Consider the following 20,819-nt stretch of genomic DNA (forward strand, 5'->3'; position numbering starts at 1 on the left):
GAGCAACAATCTTGCTGAATGTCACTTTAACTGAGTGCGACCTGGCGGATTTAACATACCTACAAGCTGAGCATGATGGTGCCGTATTTAAATTGTAAGAAAATGCTTCTCGCCAAATATCATTTTAAACCGTATGTGCCCTGCGATTGGCTGGCAATAGCTGGGATAGGCTCCAGCACGCCCGCGACCCTAGTGAGGAGAAGCGGCTCAGAAAATGGATGGATATACTTTTCTTTATCTTATTAACCTTTGAATTATTACTAAGGTCCCCTGAAATGCACAGCACAAGTTATTATTATAATTACCTTTCTTCACCACTTGGCTGCAAAAAAATCCCATGATTTCTCTGCTTAACTGTGAGGTATGTGATGTCTGTTTCCACTTACATGATCAATCATGGTTCCTTGCCCGTCAAGGGCTACAGTTATAGATGGTAGAGATGTGAAAAATTGCATAATCTGATTTGGCACGAGATAGGGTTATAGGGTAAGAAAAATAAGTAATGAAAGTTGTCTCTTTGCTTTGCCTGAAACAACAATTTCTATAAACATCCTCGACCTGGAGAGATTTAAAGGTGACAGCTTGGAATGAAGTTGCCAGGAGAGAGGAGCACCACTATGGGAGGAGGCATATGTATTAAAATGTTCTATTACAGTTATTCAGGTTACATGCTAATGAGACTGAGGCATCTACTGTAGGTACTCACTTTTTGTGCCTCTGTGTGTGCATCTGTCAGATATCCGGTTTGTGTGTCTGTTAGAGAGTTGTTCTCGCCACCGCTGCCCTCATCCAAGTCACTGTCCTCATCCTGAGTTGAATCCCGTTTGTTGCTTAGGGTAACACAACAAGAAACACTCTCCGTTTCCGTAACACTGTCGTAATGATCCTCCTCATCAATGGCGTCCTCATTGGGAAACGCCTCCCCTTCTGCGGCACACGACGGACTGTCGATGCCGCTGTCCCGATTAGGAATCTTTATCTGCTCTGAGGTGTCTGGATTGTCTAGAAACCCGTGCGAGGAGCCTTCATCCCGCTCCCCATCATCAAGGCAACCATCACCGTGCGTTATGTCCACCTCCAAGTCCAACGGGGTGTCATCAGAGCCGTCCATTTGCATGGACGACAGACAGGATAGTTCGGGCACATCGTCAGCTCCTACAGAGGGGAAGGTTGCAAGTTTGTTCAAAGCAGCGGCGTCTCTGGCTATCTTCGCCGTGGTGTCCTGGTCACAGGAGGAAGTGATGTCACATGCAGTGTCCATTCTAAGACACAGGTGCAGCTGGGAGCGGGGGATTGCCCCCAAGATGGGGACCCTGGGAAGAAAAGAAAGTAATGACTGCGTGTGGGATGTGAGAGAAAATTTGACATGTAAAACACATCAATGATGACACCCCCCCCCCCTGTTCAACGCCCCTGATGATGAAATAAACATTTAAGCGTGCTAATTGGAATCTCACGACTACAATAGGCAGGATTTTAGACTTCCCGACGATGTTCCTACCTTGAATTTTCAAACCTCTCGATTAGCAGCCCCACTTTCTGGATTTCCCTCTGCGGCTGTGCTCCCACTGCAGGGGGCACAACACTGGGTTTGGGTTTCGGCGGGGGCGGCGGTGCTGGGAGAGGCCTGCAGGGCGCCGGCGGGATCCTCTTGGGTTTCTTGTCTTGCCCGAGAGCGAGCAGGTGCGCCGGTTTAGGGGGCACTAGAGGAGCACATGCCCAGATAAGGCAAGAAAAGCAGAGAGTGAGGGTGCAGTCATCAATCGTGTATGATGTCAAAATCCAAGTGAGAAAATCTCCATAGCTATTCCTGAGAATTAAGCCTGCCGGGTGCTATCTTGTTAACACCCTGAGGGGAAAAAAAGAGTAACAAGACAGCAGCGCCGCACTACTATTTCAGCTTTCTGACAACTTCCTCATTTCAAACAGGATACTGAGATGTGTGTGCACGTAAGCCACCACAGTTCCTGTAAAGTTAGAAAAGATACGCAGACACATTGGATTATCTTAAGTATGCACACAGTTCTCATACTTCCCTGCTCACTGTCATCTGACAAGTGTGGATATTTTCACAAATTTGTGACATGTTATTGTTGATAGTGAGCTTCCTCTGTGTATTGTCTGTCTTCATTATCTGTATGCAAAGATAAATGGGACTGTCTGTCAAAACAATACAACTGAAGTAGGAAGTCCCTAAAAATATATTGTATGCCAAATCTAGGATAATACAAAATTATGTTCTATTCCACATTAATACTTCATTGAAAAATGTAATCCAAATTAAATGCTTTTAAATCCATACTCTGAAGATGAAAAGTTGTGATATTTTACAATTTCTGACATGACAAATTAGACAACAAGTGCACGAGTCCATACTGTACAAATGAACTATTTTTACACAGTTTCTCTATTTAGGTGTGTGTTTCGTATAATTTGGAAAGTCATTTTGTTGTTTGAATATATTCTCATTTGTTGCAGCATTGGTTTTTAATGGTTACTGAATTGCTGAGATTAGAACAATGTAATAATATAAATCCATCTTTTCAAGCCTCAAACGGGTACAACTGTGTGTGATCCAGTCAAACAATTAGCGGACTAACTACCATACTAGAAAATGGAAATAGGGGAATATACAGTAATTTATTATAATATAGCAGTAAACCGTACAACGGATGAATGTAGGCCACTTGAAATTTGAGGCCAAGTGTACTGTTCATTCCACTGTGGTTTTCCAGTTCCCCAAACACAACATTCCTAATTAGCATTCATCAAAGATGTCACAACAAAATCTCACGGGAGCCTCTGGCCTGCTTTGAGCAGCAGCTCGAATGGAGGTGACCTAGTGAGCAGAGTGAGTGACGGCATGAGGCCAGTGAGCCGACGCATTTTTTCACCGACGCATTTTTTCTTTAACAGAAAAGCGATAGTCAAAATAGAAAAATCTTTGACATTGGAATGTCGATAGAAGTGGTGGCTGGCCATGTTACAGTACTTTACCTTGAGGTTTCTGTGCAGCTGGCGGTCTGGGGGACGTGGACGGCTGGGGCCGTGGCTTGATGGCGGGCTTCTCGTGACATGATCCTTTTTTTAGCAGCTGTGGAGAACACGGGTAATCCGCTGACCCATACTGGTACTGTAGGGGGGCGGCCGGGAGGTCTGAGGAGAAAAAACATGAAGAAAGATGGGTATGATGAGATTCCTCTCAACAGGCACACAAACTATCCATAAATAAACACTGGAGCATGAGTTTGTGGGGGCAGTACTGGAGGCGCGTGACCTTGAGCTCAGTGTGTGTTTTCGGGATTATGTTGAGTGGGGAGGCAGGGCCACCACATTGATCGGCCCTACCGCCCTGAGGCAGCGGACTGAGCTGCAGATTGGTATCTGATTGACTATATTTAATCTTCTCAGGAATGCACAAACTAAGTGTGCATGAGATTGTTTGACTGGCAAATACATGTATACTGTCAACACAAGTGGATAAAATTGTTGGTACTACGCTGTTAATGAAAGAAAACCCCACAGTGGTCACAGAAATAACTTGAATCTGTCAAAAATATGAATAAATAAAAATGGAATTCAAATTAACCGATGAAAATGAGACATTGCTTTTGAATTGAAAAAACAACAACTCGTGAAACAGGCCTCGACAAACATGGTATTTTTGCCTACTCTGGAGCGTCTCAGGTTTGAAGCGTGCTTTTTCTCCAGGCAGCATGTTTCAGATGTTTATTGGGATTCATCAGATCAGGGCTCATAGATGGCCACTTCAGAATAGTCCAGTGTTTTGCTCTTAGCCATTCTTGGGTTGTTTTGAGCTATGTGTTTTGAATCATTATCCTGTTGCAAGACAGAGCAAGCTTTCTGACACTGGGCAGCACATTTCTCTCTAGAATACCTTGATAGTCTTGAGATTTTATTGCACACTGTACAGATTCAAGACACCCTGTGGCAGATATACCAAAGCAGCCCCAGAACATAACAGAGCCTCTTCAGTGTTTCACAGTAGTTCTTTCCTTGGTATGGTTCATTTTTGCATCTGTGAACATAGAGCAGATGTCTTGCCAAAAAGTTCCAGTTGTGTCTCGTCTGTCTCGTCTGTCCATTCTCACAAAAGCTTTGTGACTTGTCAACATTCAATTTGGCAAATTCCAGTCTCGCTTTTTAATGATTAATTTTCATCAGTGTTGTCCTCCTTGCGGCACGGTGGCCGACTAGTTAGCACATCAGCCTCACAGTTCTGAGGACGGGTTCATATCCAGGCCCGGCCTGTGTGGCGTTTGCATGTTCTCCCCGTGCTTTCCCCGGGTTTTCTCCGGGCACTCCGGTTTCCTCTCACATCCCAAAAACATGCGTGATAGGTTGTTTGAAGACTCTAAATTACCCATAATTGGAGATGGTCTTAAAGCCTTAACTTCAACGTGCTTTTTCGTTGTAATCTCCTGAGACAACTCTCTCCTTCGCTTCCCCTGGTCCATGTTTAGTATGCTACACATCATGTCATCAAACAGCACAGTGATTACTTGTCACCCTTTAAATAGGCTGATTGACGGATTACAAGTTTGATGACACCTCAGATGATAATTAGAGGACACACCTTGTTTGAACATGTCCCTGTGGTCAAATTATTTCCAACCTTTTTGTAGGAGTACCATAGTTTTTGTCCAGGCCTGGTTCACGAGTTAAGCTTTTTTAAATAATTCTGTTCAACCAAAATTCAAAAGCAATGTCTGATTTTCATTGGTTAATTTGAATTAAATTTTTATTATTACTTTTGTCAGATTTAAGTTATTTCTGTGACCACTGTGGTTTTTTCTTTCATTAACAGAGGGGTACCAACAATTTTATCCCCGTGTGTATATTTTAACCTTGAAGATTCAGCTCAAAAGGGGTTTGACGGGAACATGGCCCGTTTTGCCTCACATCTATTTACTGTCTTTTACATCCATTAAGTTGAATGACTGAAAATTTAAAATTGGACATTTTTAAAAAGAAGCAGCATCCAAAGTTTATTTTTGTAGTTCCACCTTTCAGTACCAGAGCAGTGAGATTGCTATTACAGGAAGTGAAAAGTGGTCGGAAAACACAACTACAAATGTTTTCTCTCCTACATTATGTAATATGTTTTTTTGTGTTTGCCAAAATGAACCTAATAGGGGTGGAAAATAACAAGGTCAAATTATAGTTGAGATCAACAGAGAAAAAAAGAAAAACAAAAACATGACAAGAGCACTTCACTAAATGTAGAGAGTTTTTGTAGATGAGTGAAACGACAATAAATAATTTTTTAGCAATAACAATGATTTCTGTGAAGTCTGATTTATGTATTATATGAGTTTGAGAGTTAAGGTCGGAAGCTACTGCACAAATGTTGTCAAAAGAACAATGCTGAAAACAAATTTAAAACTCTCGTTCGTGAATTTGACTATTAAAATGAACAGAATGTTGATTATACAGCACGGTATATCATGTGGATGGCACATCTGCCTCTCAGTAGGGGGTTCTGGGTTTGAATATTGACTCTGAACTTTATGTCTGGAGTTTGCATATTGCTTTTCTCTGGGTAATCCTTCTTCCTCCCACATTTCGAAAACATGCACGTTATGTTAATTAAAGACTCTAAATTAGGGATGGGTACCGAAATCTGCCCTTTTTTGGGGGGTACCGACCATATTCGGTCCTACCGAGTACCGATTCACGTAAAATCAATCAATACCGTATTTCTGTACCTAAGTGTGCCCATTGTTATTGTGCGGGCAAGTGGGAGTGGAAGAGTTGGCCAATTTCCATGGCATTGAAGGCGTCACAATGGATCCCCCCCATGAGAAAGCGCTTTGAAAACAGTGTTAGTAAAACTATGGAATGATGATGTAAGGCTACTGTATGTAGGACTACGGCTAACATTACTACTACATCAAGTATGTAGCCATGTTGTGGCCTGTAGATCTGCAAAAAGTAGCACTGAAACAAATCCAAAATGGCACAGAGCCTCCACAGAAACATCTAATTTTGTGTCTTTTCCAAGATGCTCCAGGCTGCAGAAGAGAATTCTCTCAGTAATGAGTCCCGTTACGCCTTCGGCCCCATGTGGCACGCTTCAGGCTTTCCCAGCATTTCTGCTCTGTGGCATAATAAGAAGTGTGCTAGGATAAAAAGATGTTATCGCTGAGCTCTCACGCACTATTAATGCATATGGACCCCAAAAAACACATTATTAGCACACCATTAATTAGATGCCACTCTTAGATTGAGTCAGAGGAGAAGCCCTTTCACCAAGTCAACATGCATGTTTCTCAACATAACAACTGTCTAGCCAAGAACTGTGACCTGGGACGTTCTGGGGTTGCGACTGGGAAAAACAAACAAGAATGGAAGATGGTGGCAGCATAGGGGTTGGTACCTATGGCAACTTTGTGTAGCCAAGGCAACAGGAGAGAAAAAAAATCTGGCCCAGATATCAAGGCACAAAACAGAAACTTGAGCACATAAATTAGTGAAGTAGCAGATTGTTTTTCCAAATGAAGAGGATTGGAGGCAGCACAGCAGTGGAGTGGTTGGCACATCGCCTCACGGTTCCAAGGTTGGAGTTTCAATTCCGGACTCCAGGCTCCCTATGTGGAGTTTGCATGTTTTCCCGTGTTTGCGTGCGTTTTCTCCAGGTACTCCTGCTTCCTCCCGCATTCTAAAAACATGCATATTAGGTTCATTGAATACAATAAATTGCCCATAGAGGTTAATAGTTGTCTATATGTGCCTTGTGATTGGCTGGGGACCAGTCCAGGGTGAACCCTGCCTCTCGCGCAAAGTGAGATGAGGTACGCTCCAGCTCACCTGCAACTCTAATGATGATAAGTGGTATAGAAATGGATTCATAGAAGTTGATTTGAAATATTCAAGTTCAAGGATGTTGAAATTCCATTACAACTTGCTGGCAATTCTTTGACTTGAGTTCGTTGTCACACTTCTGTGGGGCCAATTATACATTACTCGTGCACTCCCTGTAGTAGTCTCGCCACGCTGCACTATTTGCATATCTGTTGTTGACCAATACTGGCCACTCATGCCAGAGTAGCATCTGCTCCATTTGCACACTGATTGAGGAGTATCTGCAACATTTGCACAACCAACATTGTCCCAGATTATCGCACTACTCGTCACTTTAAACTGCATACACTCCTTGAAGTCTCGCCGCCCTTTGCACAATGGTCATTGCACCAGACTATTGCAATATTAGTCATTCGTACTGCTCTAAGTGCTAGGACTCTGCATCTTTTTCCACAATTGTCAAAAAAAAAAATGTACCGGCATTAGCAGATAACTAGCAACCCTTGACTGCTCGGTGACTGTTTTTTTTTTTTGTCAATGTCTTTATGTCTCAAAAGTGTTCTCTGTCAATTGACTGTCTGTTGTCGTACGAGAGCGGCTCCAACTACCGGAGACAAATTCCTTCTGTTTTTTGGACATACTTGGCAAATAAAGATGATTCTGATTCTGATAAATACATGTTATTATTTCCCAAAGTGCTGTGCTATGAACAATAATATATATATATATATATATATATATAAATGATATAATCAGTGGGTATGTAAAGTATTCAGACCCCCTTACATTTTTCACTATTTGTTATATTGCAGCCATTTGCTAAAATCAGTTCATTTTTTTCCCCCCTCATTAATGTACACACAGCACCCCGTATCGACAGAAAAAAAAACTTTTGAGCTAATACAACCATGAATCTTTTTGGGAATGACGCAACAAGCCATTTTCAGGTCTCTCCAGAGATGCTCAATTGGGTTTAACTCAGGGCTCTAGCTAAGCCATTCAAGAACAGTCACGGAGTTGTTCTGAAGCCACTCCTTCTTTATTTTAGCTGTGTGCTTTGGGTCATTGTCTTGTTGAAAGCTCAACCTTTGGCCCAGTCTGAGGTCCTGAGCCCTCTGGAGAATCTTTTCGTCCAGGATATCCCTGTACTTGGCCACATTCATCTTTCCTGGTTTATAAAGTTATATTTTGGTCTCATCAGACCAGAGAATCTTCTTTCTCACCATCTTGGAGTCCTTCAGGTGTTTTTTTTTTTAGCAAACTCCATGCGGGCTTTCATGTGTCTTGCACTGAGGAGAGGCTTCCATCAGGCCACTCTGTCATAAAGCCCCGACTGGTGGAGGGCTGCAATGATGGTTGACTTTCTAGAACTTTCTCCCATCTCCCGACTTTCTAGAACTTTCTCCCATCTCCCAACTGCATCTCTGGAGCTCAGCCACAGTGATCTTTGGGTTCTTCTTTACCTCTCTCACCAAGGCTCTTCTCCCCCAACTGCTCAGTTTGGCCGGATGGCCAGCTCTAGGAAGGTTTCTGGTCGTCCAAAACGTCTTCCATTTAAGGATTATGGAAGCCACTGTGCTCTTAGGAAACTTAAGTGCAGCAGAAATATTTTGGTAACCTTGGCCAGATCTGTGCCTTGCCACAATTCTGTCTCTGAGCTCTTCAGGCAGTTCCTTTGATTTCATGATTCTCTTTTGCTCTGACATGCACTGTGAGCTGTAAGGTCTTATATAGACAGGTGTGTGGCTTTCCTAATCAAGTCCAGTCAGTATAATCAAACACAGCTGGACTCCAAGGTAGGTGTAGAACCATCTCAAGGATGATCAGAAGAAATGGACAGCACCCAAGTTAAATATGAGTGTCACAGCAATGGGTCTGAATACTGGCTGTGTGATATTTGTTTTTCTTTGTTAATAAATCTGGAAAAATGTCAACAATTCCGTTTTTTTTCCCTGTCAATATGGGGTGCTGTGTGTACATTAATTAGGAAAAAAATAACTTAAATTATTTTAGCAAATAGCTGCAAGATAAATGGTGAAAAATTGAAAGGGGTCTGAATACTTTCCGTACCCACTGTGTATATATAATATTTGCTCATCCTTATATTACAAATACAGAATTCGTCATGGAAATTGAAATTGGCACGTTGGATCAATTCTTAGTCACTGATGGTGTAGTGGTACACTCGCCTGACTTTGGTGTGGGCAGCGTAGGGTTCAGTTCCCACTCAGTGACGGTGTGAATGTGAGTGTGAATGGTTGTCCATGTCTATATGTGCCCTGCGACTGACTGGCGACCAGTTCAGGGTGTAGTCTGCCTTTGACCCGAAGTCAGCTGGATAGGCTCCAGTGCCCCGTGACCCTAACCAGGATAAGCGGTGTTGAAATTGGATGGATGGATGGATGGATCAATTATTTTAGTTTCACAGATCCATGGAATTCAAAGAGCAGGAATGGGAAAATATCTCCAGGAGAGGAAAACAAGCTCCCACTCAAAGATTTCCTTCACTGCTCATTCCTGCATTAAAAAACATGCACTTGTCCTTTCTCAGGTGTGTGAATGCAGGAGTGCGCATTCTCCTGCCAAACCTGATACAAGTTCCTGCACCCAGGGAAGAAATGACATGTGAAAGTGCCTAAAGCCCATACAACACAAAGACACGTTTAGGACCAGCCTACACCACAGTGAAGTTACAGTCGATGTCTAGACTTTCTATGCTCACATTGGGAACCAGAGCTGTAACTGACACTGAATGTGTGTCATTTTAAGAGGGATTTTCTACCCGTACACAACAAAAGAAACAGGGATAAAGGTTCATTAATTTACTCAACTCACCCGGTTATTGAGAGAGGAATGAATGGGACAATTAGGCAGGAATTACACATCTGAGAACCATGACTGGCACCAAGCTCTATTGGCTGCACATCACCATGACAACCATCCACTGCTCCAAATGTTTGAGCCACATTTCCTCACCGCATATTAATTGGGTGAAACAATAATAGGTAACAATAAAGCTGCCATGTCGCTAGTTTTATCTCATGTTTGTGATGTAATACATGCCTCTATCACTATAAAAAGAGAGAGACCAGATTACAGTGTATGACAGACTATGTGACTGACAGCTGTTTACTCAACAAAAATGTTCAGATACTTTTAGCTATTTCACCAAATTACTGTATATTGGAAGAGCAAAGAAAGTCAGTCCCCCATGCTGTGGGATAAAATCCTTACGCAAGTCGTTGAATTATTTGATATCATCACAGTGGCAGCCCCACTATGAGCACATACATTTTAGAAATGATGAGAGAAAACCTTCGTACTAATGTAGCGCACTCAATCGAATTTTAATTGTGATCAGCTGCCACGATTAAATTAGACTGATTGTTTGCAATTTTTTACATTTCAAATGCGGGCACTGCTGCATATGAAAAGTGCTGAATTCATTTGCAGCAGTGCCCGGAACCTAGTCAGCCAGCCACCAGGGGGCGAACGCATGGTTAAGGCTTCATGAAGCTCATGCAATACGCTCCGGTGCCAACTTCAAAATAAAAGCCTAAAATGGGATTGATGTCAAGTGTAGTAATATATGAAGCTGTTATTTTGAAGTTGGCCCTCTCAGCAGGTTGCTGGAGGGGCGGGCATGTCACGGTAAGACACTACTAACAATCGTAGCGGCTGCCTTCACTTCAACTTTTTGGCTGGCCTGACCGTAATGAAAACAACTCGGGGAGTAAATAGAGAGGGAAATCACAAAATGTTGAGTTCTTTGCAGTTTGTGACCATGCACGACTAACCAATGGTCAAGCAGAACAACAGCGACGTACCGTCCTTGACAATTCATTATATTGAAGACGGAACTTTTCAAATGAAAAGTTGGTCCTTACAGCAAAATCTTATTGCCTTCTCTGCATAAACTATTTGCTTCCATTAAGTTGCAATTCGTGATTGCACTCTGTAATAGCACATTCAGTTAGCCCTTGCTAAAGTAGAAATTTTTGGCTATATTTATCTTTTTAATTATTATCTATCACTTATACATAATTCAATATTCATTTTGAATTGAACATTGTTACATATTGTTTGTTAAAAAGTAGTGCCATAAAAATATTTCGTGAGGAAATAATAATCGTGAGGAATAACTATGAGTAGAATATTGATAGGAATAATTGTGATTATTATTTTGGCCATAATCATGCAGCCCTAACTCACCCTATTTGTTTATTTACCTTGAGCTGTCATGTGGGCTGTGACATCCACTAGGCAACCTTTTAGTCAAGTTGGGTGAGATTGATCATTTAAATTCTTGTTCTGACATGGGGAATCAATGGGAATATAGAGGAATTAACATGAATAAATAGAAAATTTACAAAACTGCAAAGTTGTCGAAAACATGCACCTTAAATGTTTTTAACTGACATATTGCATCATAAATAGAATTGACTTGAAACCAATGAACTTTCACACAGCGCACAACTACTTGCAAAGATTTTAAGGCCACAACCTCTGATTGCACTGTGCATTCCTCCATCACATGCTCTGATCATTTCTACAATTTGGAAACCAAGATACTGTTTATACATTTCTTTCATTGTTCAATGTTCAGAAACTAATCAAATTAGTTTGGATAAATCCATGCTCTTTACCAAACAAATTGTTAATATTTCTAAGTACGGTATATAGAAAATCAGAGTTAATTCCTACAGATTTGTGCAATATTTTAACAAGATTTTGAAAATCAACCGGGTTGATTTTGACACACTTTCTGAACATTCAAGAAAATGTCAATGTTCGTCAATGATTATTAATGTGTCGAAATACAGTATATTGTATTCTGCCGCTGACGTCCTCCTGTCATAATGAAGAGTATGCGAAATACAAGAAATACATACAGTAGCCTCACAAGCGATCTTGATGCTGACCTGTGTTTGCACCATATTTCACTTTACTTTTATGGTAAAGGCTTCATTTCTGAACAAGCCCCAGGAACGTGCAGCTCAAGGTGTTGCACCAACCTCGCTGGTTGTCAGTCACTGTCAACCTTTAGGCAACCCCCTGAGAGACATTCATCACCCATAATCCCTTCACTAGAGTCCCCCCACCACAGTCCTGTCTGGTAGACATATCAGTGACTCTCAGCAGTGTTTCTGCAAACAGACAGACAAGACTTTCAGCCAGTCAGCCAGACCTAACCCCTGCTGAGCAACCCAACCCTATGCCCATTGCTTCAACAGGACCTCACTACTAACCAAGACCATGACACCTCAGCATTCCCATATGGCTATCACATTTGCCACGGGTGCTGGATGCATTAAACTTCTTTGCGGATTCATTCTACATGTGACATACTCCTTTTCTTTGACCTTGCTCATATTGATCTTCTATCTGCAGTCAGTTACACCCTGAAAGACTCTTTATAATGAGCCTAGGCCACAGGCACGAAAGAAGAATCTGATGCAAAGGTGATGAAGATGATGAAAGGAAAACCACACTGTAAGAGATACCGTAATTTCTCACGTATAATGCGCATTTTTTTCCCCCCAAAAAATTGTCAAAAGTCAATAGTGCGTTTTATACATAGGTAAAGGGGAAATTGGGGGTGGGGGGGAATTCACATTATATAAATGTATGCCACCATCTGAAGGTTATGAAAAAGCTGTACACTTTCATTCCAATATTCCGCCACCACCTAGAAGTTATGAGAAATGTGTACATTTTCATTCTAATATGCCACCGCCACCTAGAGATTATGAAAAAGGTGTAGGCTACGTTTTCATTCCAATATGACGGGTACGTATGACTGCATATATGTACAGTTGTGCTCATAAGTTTACATACCCTGGCAGAATTTTTTAAATATTGTTTTTTTTAAATACGACTGATGACTGAACAACAACCATCATTAATTTCGTAATGGTTATGTATTATTTAATGATAATGTTTTCTGAAATGCTTGACAGTTTCATTTGAATCCCATTAAAATAAAATTAAATGTGTTTCGGCTGGCGCTTCATGTTTTCTTTAAAGAATTGTACCCATCTTACAAATTGTGCCTGGGTAATCAAACATATAAGCACAACTGTAGTGTAGAAAGTATTACGTGTTCAAATAAAGTGCTTAACATCAAATAATTCTTTGAAAAAACTAACAAAATACAGATTATACTTTGTTTTGATCATATGGGTTGAAGCAAAATCATGAATTATACATAGGTAGAAGGGTTTTCCAGAATTTTATACATGAGAAATGACGGTAATGGCAAACATGAACTGCATTGAAACCAAGTCAAATCAGGATAAAACATGACATCATTTGCATGGGACCCAAAGGTCATCTTGATAGCATTGAGGCCAGTCTACACAGCAAGTGTAAGTGGAAGAATTCTAACCATGCTACTTGAGCAGCAATGAGTAAAGGTTTGAGGTTGCAAGGGGACGTGGAGAGATCGCTGAGAATAGAGCAGAACAAACAGGATGGTACAATAGATGTTGACCGGAGAAGCTGTGAGAAAAGTCACACCACACTGTGAAGTGGCGCTGAAGCAGCAAATGAACTTAGCAGCGGAAGTACGAATAGTTCTGTCTGCTTTGACTTCCGATAAACTGGATGTAGCTTAAAAAGGCAAAGACTGTCCATAGAATGTTGTTGATATATACATACTGTGTCCATAAGAGACTATAGAGTCTGTTCAGTATGTATAAAAGTATTACAGCTGTATTATCAATTTCCAAACAATTACCTAAACAGGTGAACGTTCAAACTAAAATCTGTTGCAAACTGGCACGTGTAATATGGACGTAAATAATTATTGACTAACGAAAATACAATTATTACAGATTCAACTACACAGCTTGTGCATTAACCATTGTTTTTTTTCTAATTGCATGCAAGGGAAATACTTCACTTTGGTATCTGTCCTCACATACCAACATGCATGTGATCAGTAATTTAATTACAGTAAATTAGCACCGATTATTTCTGTCATGTTGTAATGTGGCGGCACCGTGGCCGACTGGTTAGCGCGTCTGCCTCACAGTTCTGAGGACCTGGGTTCAATCCCCGGCCCCGCCTGTGTGGGTTTTCTCCGGGCACTCCGGTTTACTCCCACATCCCAAAAACATCCATGGTAGGTTAATTGACGACTTTAAATTGCCTGTTGGTGTGAATGTGAGTGCGAATGGTTGTTTGTTTGTATGTGCCCTGCGATTGGCTGGCAACCATTTCAGGGTGTACCCCGCCTCCTGCCCGATGATAGCTGGGATAGGCTCCAGCACTCCCGCGACCCTAGTGAGGAGAAGCGGCTCAGAAAATGGATGGATGGATGTTGTAATGTTGGTTTGATTAGAATACATGACCTAACAAGATATTTATGAAGATACGCAGAAAACAGTACACAAGTATACACAGTAAATGAACAAGTCATTTAAATAGACACGTTGCTTCATCTTGTGATCGGATCGGTGATTGGTTCTCTTTATTTTTAAACTCGCTGATCGGTGATGTGCCCAAAAAATCCCGATCGTGTAAAGCCTAATAGCAACGCAGCAAAGCTTGCACTCAGCAGATCTAAACTACGCTCATAGACCTCACCACCTCAAAGGATACTGATTTTCCTGCTCATTTTCTGACAGGCCCAATTAGTTTCAAGCTTGGCCAAATGAATGTGTGAGATAATATACCTGTTTTAGTTGTATCTGGTACTTAGAATGTTCATGTATACTCATTACTCACTGTTTAGTTTGGAGACAGCATCATATTGCATTAAAAACATAAAATTACAAAAAATACAAAGAGATTCAAGAGAGATCCATCAACTGAATAAACCAAATGAAGGCAATGCTAATCTCACGTGTATCCAAATTAGCTTTTCTAATGGGACAGCGTTATTCCATTCTGGCTTCAGATGCAGCCACATCAAGATAGTAATATACCTCAACTCAAGACTCTCAAGTCTAAAGCATCTTTCTTTAATGTGCCCTAAAAAAATCTGCAGATGTGGTTCTTTCTCTGCCAGCACTGATGATCTACATTGCTAATATAGTAGGTCGGTCATGGTGAACGAGTTGAAGAAAAACCTCTCAGTAGAAGCATAAATCCCACAGCATCTTGGCTGTTGCCCTTTCCGGAGCAGAGGAGTGAGCGGTAAGAGCCACTAAGAATCAGGTCAAGTAGTAGTCTTTATTTACCTCTGGTGTCCTTGGTGCCTGCACAGAAGAGAGACGGGATAGGTTGTGACACAGTCACTGACCTGAGACCTTTTTCCAGCAGCATGACTCAAGGCCCCCACGACTCAGCCACCTCATGCAGCAGATGTCACGAGGACCAGTCAGACTTTACAGTAACAATAACAATGGTACACAACACTGATAGACAACAACACAACATTTTGCACCTTTGATCTCTGTTTAAAGCTTTCCTTCAAGACCACATAGGATCATTTTATAAGAGAAGCAATGCTCAGTTTTGTTCTGTCTGCAGTGAACTATAGTAGCCCAGAGCACTACTGTAAAGGAGGCAGCCACACATTAGCAATTAGGGCAGACACAAAAGACAACAAGACCTGCCCATGGAGGAGACTGCTCAAGCGTCCCAGAAACTACTGAAGCCTAATGTAAGCAACTGTCAATGGAGGCTTTCACTGTGCAATGTTCAAACCCAACTGGACGTTTAGCACAGAATGCAGGCCGGAAGCTGTGCAGTCGGAGCCAGTGCTCCCTGTCAGACCATTTTGATCAACAACACACCACACCTATGTTCTATTAACTCCCTGCTGGAAAAAATACACTAGCTATTTCTATTGCCATTAGGGGTGGGGGTCTTAACAAACACAGGTTTGCTCCATGACTCATCAGCGTACAAGGTCTGAAATAGCATTTTTCAAAACAAATTACAATCATCCACTGTCCTAAAAAGGCTGTATTGTAATGCAGATGATAAAGTTTAAGCTCCCGAAGTAAAATACTGAGTATTGTATCATATTTGGATTGAAATAAGTCAACTATCACAGCATTGAAAACCAGCCAAAGGCTAAACAAGCATTTGACTGCACAATCAATAAATTGACGATTTGCATGTTAGAGGACACTAAGGGTAGCAACCTCTACATACATGAATGCTATGCACATTAAATACGCATACAAGCATTCACACGTAAATATGGAGATGCAGTACACAATGTTCTGTCATAAAGCCTTTTAGCCAAAACCCAGCTGCAGAGCAAACCGTGTAATTACGTTTACACGACTCAGTGTGATCTGCAAGCGCCACTGTGATCAGAGTGGCTACCGTGAGCACTGGCAATTAAAACACAGCTGACACAGTGACAACACTTCCCAGAAAACCCCCCACACACACACACCTCATTGCCACTGAATTACTTACGCCTTTTGGTAAAGCTGATCTACTTGACACTATACCTGCAGAAAAGGGAGAGAGAGGTGCAATTCCAGATACTATAGCACACTTCCTTTGTATTCAAATTATCAAGATAACAGTGTCCACTGCATTCAAATATGGTAAGGTTTCTATTGTGGCCTGAGGGTGAATATTAAACTGACATGTAAAAAGAATTTGTTTCACTAAAGGGTTGCTAATCTGGGAAAAGATAAAATGTTTGGAAAAGGGCAGGAACTAAAAAAAAAATCCTTGGAAGGTTAATAGACGTAAGTTATGTCCATTAGGGGACAATCCGACAACAACAAACAGACAACCAACGTTTCTTGCTGTGGTCGGTCAGGAGAAGAGTAAAACATTGAGAACGGCGTCTTCATTAATGAAAAAATATGATCAAGTTATGATAAACCTGCTTTTATTTTGTCATCACCCACAACAATGTCTTCGGATGCTCCTGCTGTTAACACAAAATAATTATTTTCTCTAAAACCAACAGCAAGCAAATGTTAGCTTCTGGTGGTAAATTAAACATTTTTGAACTGTGGGAGGAAGCTATTTTCTTGCAGTTTAAAGCACTTGTGCTAACCACTGGTCTGCCAAATGTAAAACAATTATTCAAAAATATCTAGCTGTACCCCCGTCGCATGGTGTGTGCTGGCACTCGACTGAGAGGAAATGCCTACTGCACCACCTCGCATCTGTTCCAGGCAGGATGGACGTCAGCATGTGGATGGGAGCGTCTGTGAGTCCGCTGACAGCCAAATTGTCCCAGTGCACATGAGCCTAGCCCAGCACAGGTCAACAGGTCCTGGGTCCACCCGACCCAAAAAGGGTGTCGTCATGACCTGGACTGGGTGGCTAAGGAAGATGAGATAAGGGTGAGGAACTGGAGAGTATCACCCCTCGTCGCTGTTCATCTGTGCTGATGAGACAAAAGATCACCGTGTACTCGTTGCGTCTCTTTTGACGTCACAGTCATTTTCAAAATGTCCCTTGGCTGCTAAAAGGCTACGTCGACAGTCTCAACTAATGAAGAAAGCTGGTCCACTTGGGTAAAACTTCTTAAATGAGTCATTCAAGCACAAAGCAATAATTTTGCAAAAATAAGTCTTGCATGGAGCCTTAAATTGCCAAGTCATACAAGATTCAGGGGCACACACAAATTAGTGTACAAGAGAAGCCTGTTATAGAATCCAGGTGTACACTAGACAGACTAATAAAGGCTTCCATTTCCTCCCTAATGGCTCCAGTATTTCCCCTTTCAGCAGCACCAACCACACTGTAGCCTTCGAGCCATGCAAGTGTACTCACACAGTGGAAGCTTGTCTGGAAGAACTACTGTGACTATGGTGAGTTAAGTTTCGCACCCATTACAAAATGTTGGGGGGCTAACCTACATCATTAGAAATATGTCTACGCACAAACCCTCAAATAACAGGACAGGAGATGAGCATGCTGGTTCCAAAATCAAATTCAGTACATTGTCACCATGAGGAGTCAAAATCCTCTGTCATTCTTCAAATTGTCATTCTTCAATTCTGCTGTATGTCAGACTACATTGTAGAAAGCCACACGGAAAGATAAGAAGAATAAAAACATCAACTGGCTATAAAGTACAAAACAGAGCTCACAAGGAACAGTTTTCCATCTTGCAATTCACCATGTATGGTAGTTGTCCAGGCGATGCGAGCAGCTCCATGTGTGCACAGGTACCAAGATTCCATTTTACAAGGATGTAATAAAATCCCCCCCCCCCTGATGGGAATACAACAGGAACGGACTCTCCACTCAAACATCCCTAAAGCACGATATATGTTTTGAAACAGTCTGGAAGGTTGTGCACATACTGTAACGGTCATAGAAACACATGATAGATATACACATACACTCACACTTTGTCCTGCAGGAAAAACTCATTAGCTATCTGGTTACTGCCTTCTGGAAGCCAGTCTCTGTCCTTCTTTATGAGCCAATTATATATTAGTCGTGCACTCACTGTAGTAGTCTCGCCACGCTGCACTATTTGCATATCTGTTGTTGACCAATACTGGCCACTCATGCCAGAGTAGCATCTGCTCCACTTGCACACTGACTGAGGAGTATCTGCAACATTTGCACAATCAACATTGTCCCAGATTATCGCGCTACGCGTCACTTTAAACTGCATACACTCCTTGAAGTCTCGGCGCCCTTTGCACAATGGTCATTGCACCGGACTATTGCAATATTAGTCATTCGAACTGCTCTGCATCTTTTGCACAATTGTCCAAAAATATATATATATATACCGGCATTACCAGATAACTATTAACCCTTTATTGCTCAGTGACTGTTTTTTGTCAATGTCTTTGTCTCAAAGTGTTCTCTGCCAATTGACTGTCTGTTGTCGTACTAGAGCGGCTCCAACTACCGGAGACAAATTCCTTGTGTGTTTTTTGGACATACTTGGCAAATAAAGATGATTCTGATTCTGATGAGGAGGACACAACTACAAAGACTGAATTGCGAGCAGCGGATTTAAAAATGAGACACAATTAAGGGCCTCTATTTGTGAGGATGCACAATTTATCAGACGCTAAATATGATTTCATTTGACAGCAGACTGGTCATGTTTGGGAACGTGTGTTTGCGTGTGATTCCTCAGCTACTCCTGTCAGATGCCAAAGTCCTATTCAAAGGCAACATACATATGCTTCAATGGAGACAAGAGGGCTCCTAACACTTTCTGACTGACTGCCCACAACAAATGAGAAAGTAAAGGGCGCATGCACGCAAAGGACACAATGCTGGGAAACGAAGCACTTGTGTCTTCTTACTGTTCGATCAGCACATTAAAAAAGCTTAATGGCTTCTGGTGAATAAGATGGCTGCAAAGGATGCTGCTCAATTATTATCTAATCACTTGACTTCATTTTTAATGGTGATGCCAATAATTCTCAACACTTCTCAACAACCCAAAAAGGATAAACAGTAAGGATAAATCAGTATGATTATTATAGACACTAATTCAGTTGATCCGGGGTCACCATGGCAACAGCAGAATTATCAGTTTTACAAGCCAATGTGCCATCCCAATAATATTGAAAGTGTACCACTACATCCCACTTCAGTATTTTTGCTTTAACGCTTGCATTTTGGTGCGTTCTTTGCTGTGTGTGCAGCTCGGTCCACATTACCACCAGCAACTCTGACCAAAATGGCTTCTTTCTCTTGGTTCAGCCAAGAACGAAGAGGAAAAAAACCACTGGAATGATGTTCATGAGCTCAAAATTGCAGGGAGTGGACCAAATAATAAAAATAAAGACCTTCACAATAGCGTAAGTACGTTTTTTGAAAGAAGTGATGCTAACTCTGTCATACGGTGCCCCCACTTTCACAGACGAGTGGCCCTCACTGTGTCACACCATGTATTGAAATAGTTGTGGGTTGTACACATGCCTTCCTTTGGCTCTCTCTAAAAGTCAACCTGTCCAGTCTCCGAAAGGAGGGTGGTGATACATGACGCAATACTTTTTCCCACTTCTCAGCGGTTCTCAGACTTTGCTTTTCACACACTGCTACTGTGTGAGTCTTTGTCCGTCACCTTGACAACGAGCATCATCCACAAGACAGCATGAGCATATTGCGGAGCTGCCAACCTATAACCCATAATTTCACCATTTTGTCAGGAACATTTCTGTATGACAGTCATATGGCATCAATATTTGTCATTTCAATGTTTTTATTACAGCAACCTTGTAATGGTGGACGCAGTTGCAGCCTGAATCAAAATACCAGTATGTGAGATTTTGACATTCCATCATCAAAAATATCTGTGTCTATGGATTAATTCACATTTGCCAATTCTGCTTTCAGCCCTATTAACCCTTTTGAAGCAGATTTATCAAATCTCAAATGTCAAAATTAAAACTCTATTTTGCAAACAAACAAACAAACAAACAAATAACATTGCTGATAGATCGAACTGAATAGTTTATGTATGTACAATAGGTTTGGTTTCTATTTTGTGCAATGTACCTTTTGTACGCGTACAAGGAGTACGTACGTGTAAGAAGAAGAAATGTATTTTTATACTTCGAGTGATCAAGTGACCTTTGAGTGCTGAATAAAGAATGCACTCATGCTAGTATCAGTAGTTTAGGTGCATACTTTTGGAAGATGCTCCAACTCAAGGCCTTACAATTGGATTCACAATAATATTATTTGAGGACACAAGACAATTTAGTAATTTTCAAATGACATGTTCTCAAAGTGTGGGGCAGAACACAGGAATCACTACTCCAGCTAATAAAGTCAATCTGTGGTTTGCTTTCTGATTTCCCGTTAATTGTGCATGTAAAATCACCCCACTTCTCAGAGAGCAATCTTACAAGCAATCCAGCACTGACAAGTATTTGGATATTTCAAGGTCACACTTTAATTACACCTAAATAAATCAGTCTAATGCTCTTGATTATGTTGATACACGAGAGGCCTGTTGCTATACTGATGATCGTACCAATCTGAGAGGATTAGCCACTCTTGCCAATGAAGCCTGCGATCACGTAAGCGGCCACAGCTGCTCAACACCGGGGTCCTACGAGCGAATATATGTCAAGCGG

The 20,819-nt window shown here is 41.5% G+C and overlaps 1 protein-coding gene across 3 annotated transcripts in view; it reads right to left on the reverse strand.

The window, feature by feature from the left end:
- The window catches only part of fgd (faciogenital dysplasia), a 66,531-nt gene that overhangs the window by 22,072 nt on the left and 23,640 nt on the right, over nucleotides 1-20,819 (reverse strand). For 2 of the 3 annotated variants that reach the window (XM_061794139.1, XM_061794129.1), the window contains exons 2-5: nucleotides 15,012-15,029; nucleotides 2,998-3,156; nucleotides 1,502-1,703; nucleotides 707-1,313 (exon numbers count right to left, since the gene is read on the reverse strand). In XM_061794139.1, coding sequence (XP_061650123.1) covers nucleotides 707-1,313; nucleotides 1,502-1,703; nucleotides 2,998-3,156; nucleotides 15,012-15,029 — 986 coding nt within the window. The remainder of the gene's footprint in view (nucleotides 1-706; nucleotides 1,314-1,501; nucleotides 1,704-2,997; nucleotides 3,157-15,011; nucleotides 15,030-20,819) is intronic. The other variant, XM_061794148.1, reaches the window with a different exon arrangement.

This window comes from Phyllopteryx taeniolatus, chromosome 1, assembly GCF_024500385.1.
Source record: "Phyllopteryx taeniolatus isolate TA_2022b chromosome 1, UOR_Ptae_1.2, whole genome shotgun sequence".
NCBI lineage: Eukaryota > Metazoa > Chordata > Actinopteri > Syngnathiformes > Syngnathidae > Phyllopteryx > Phyllopteryx taeniolatus.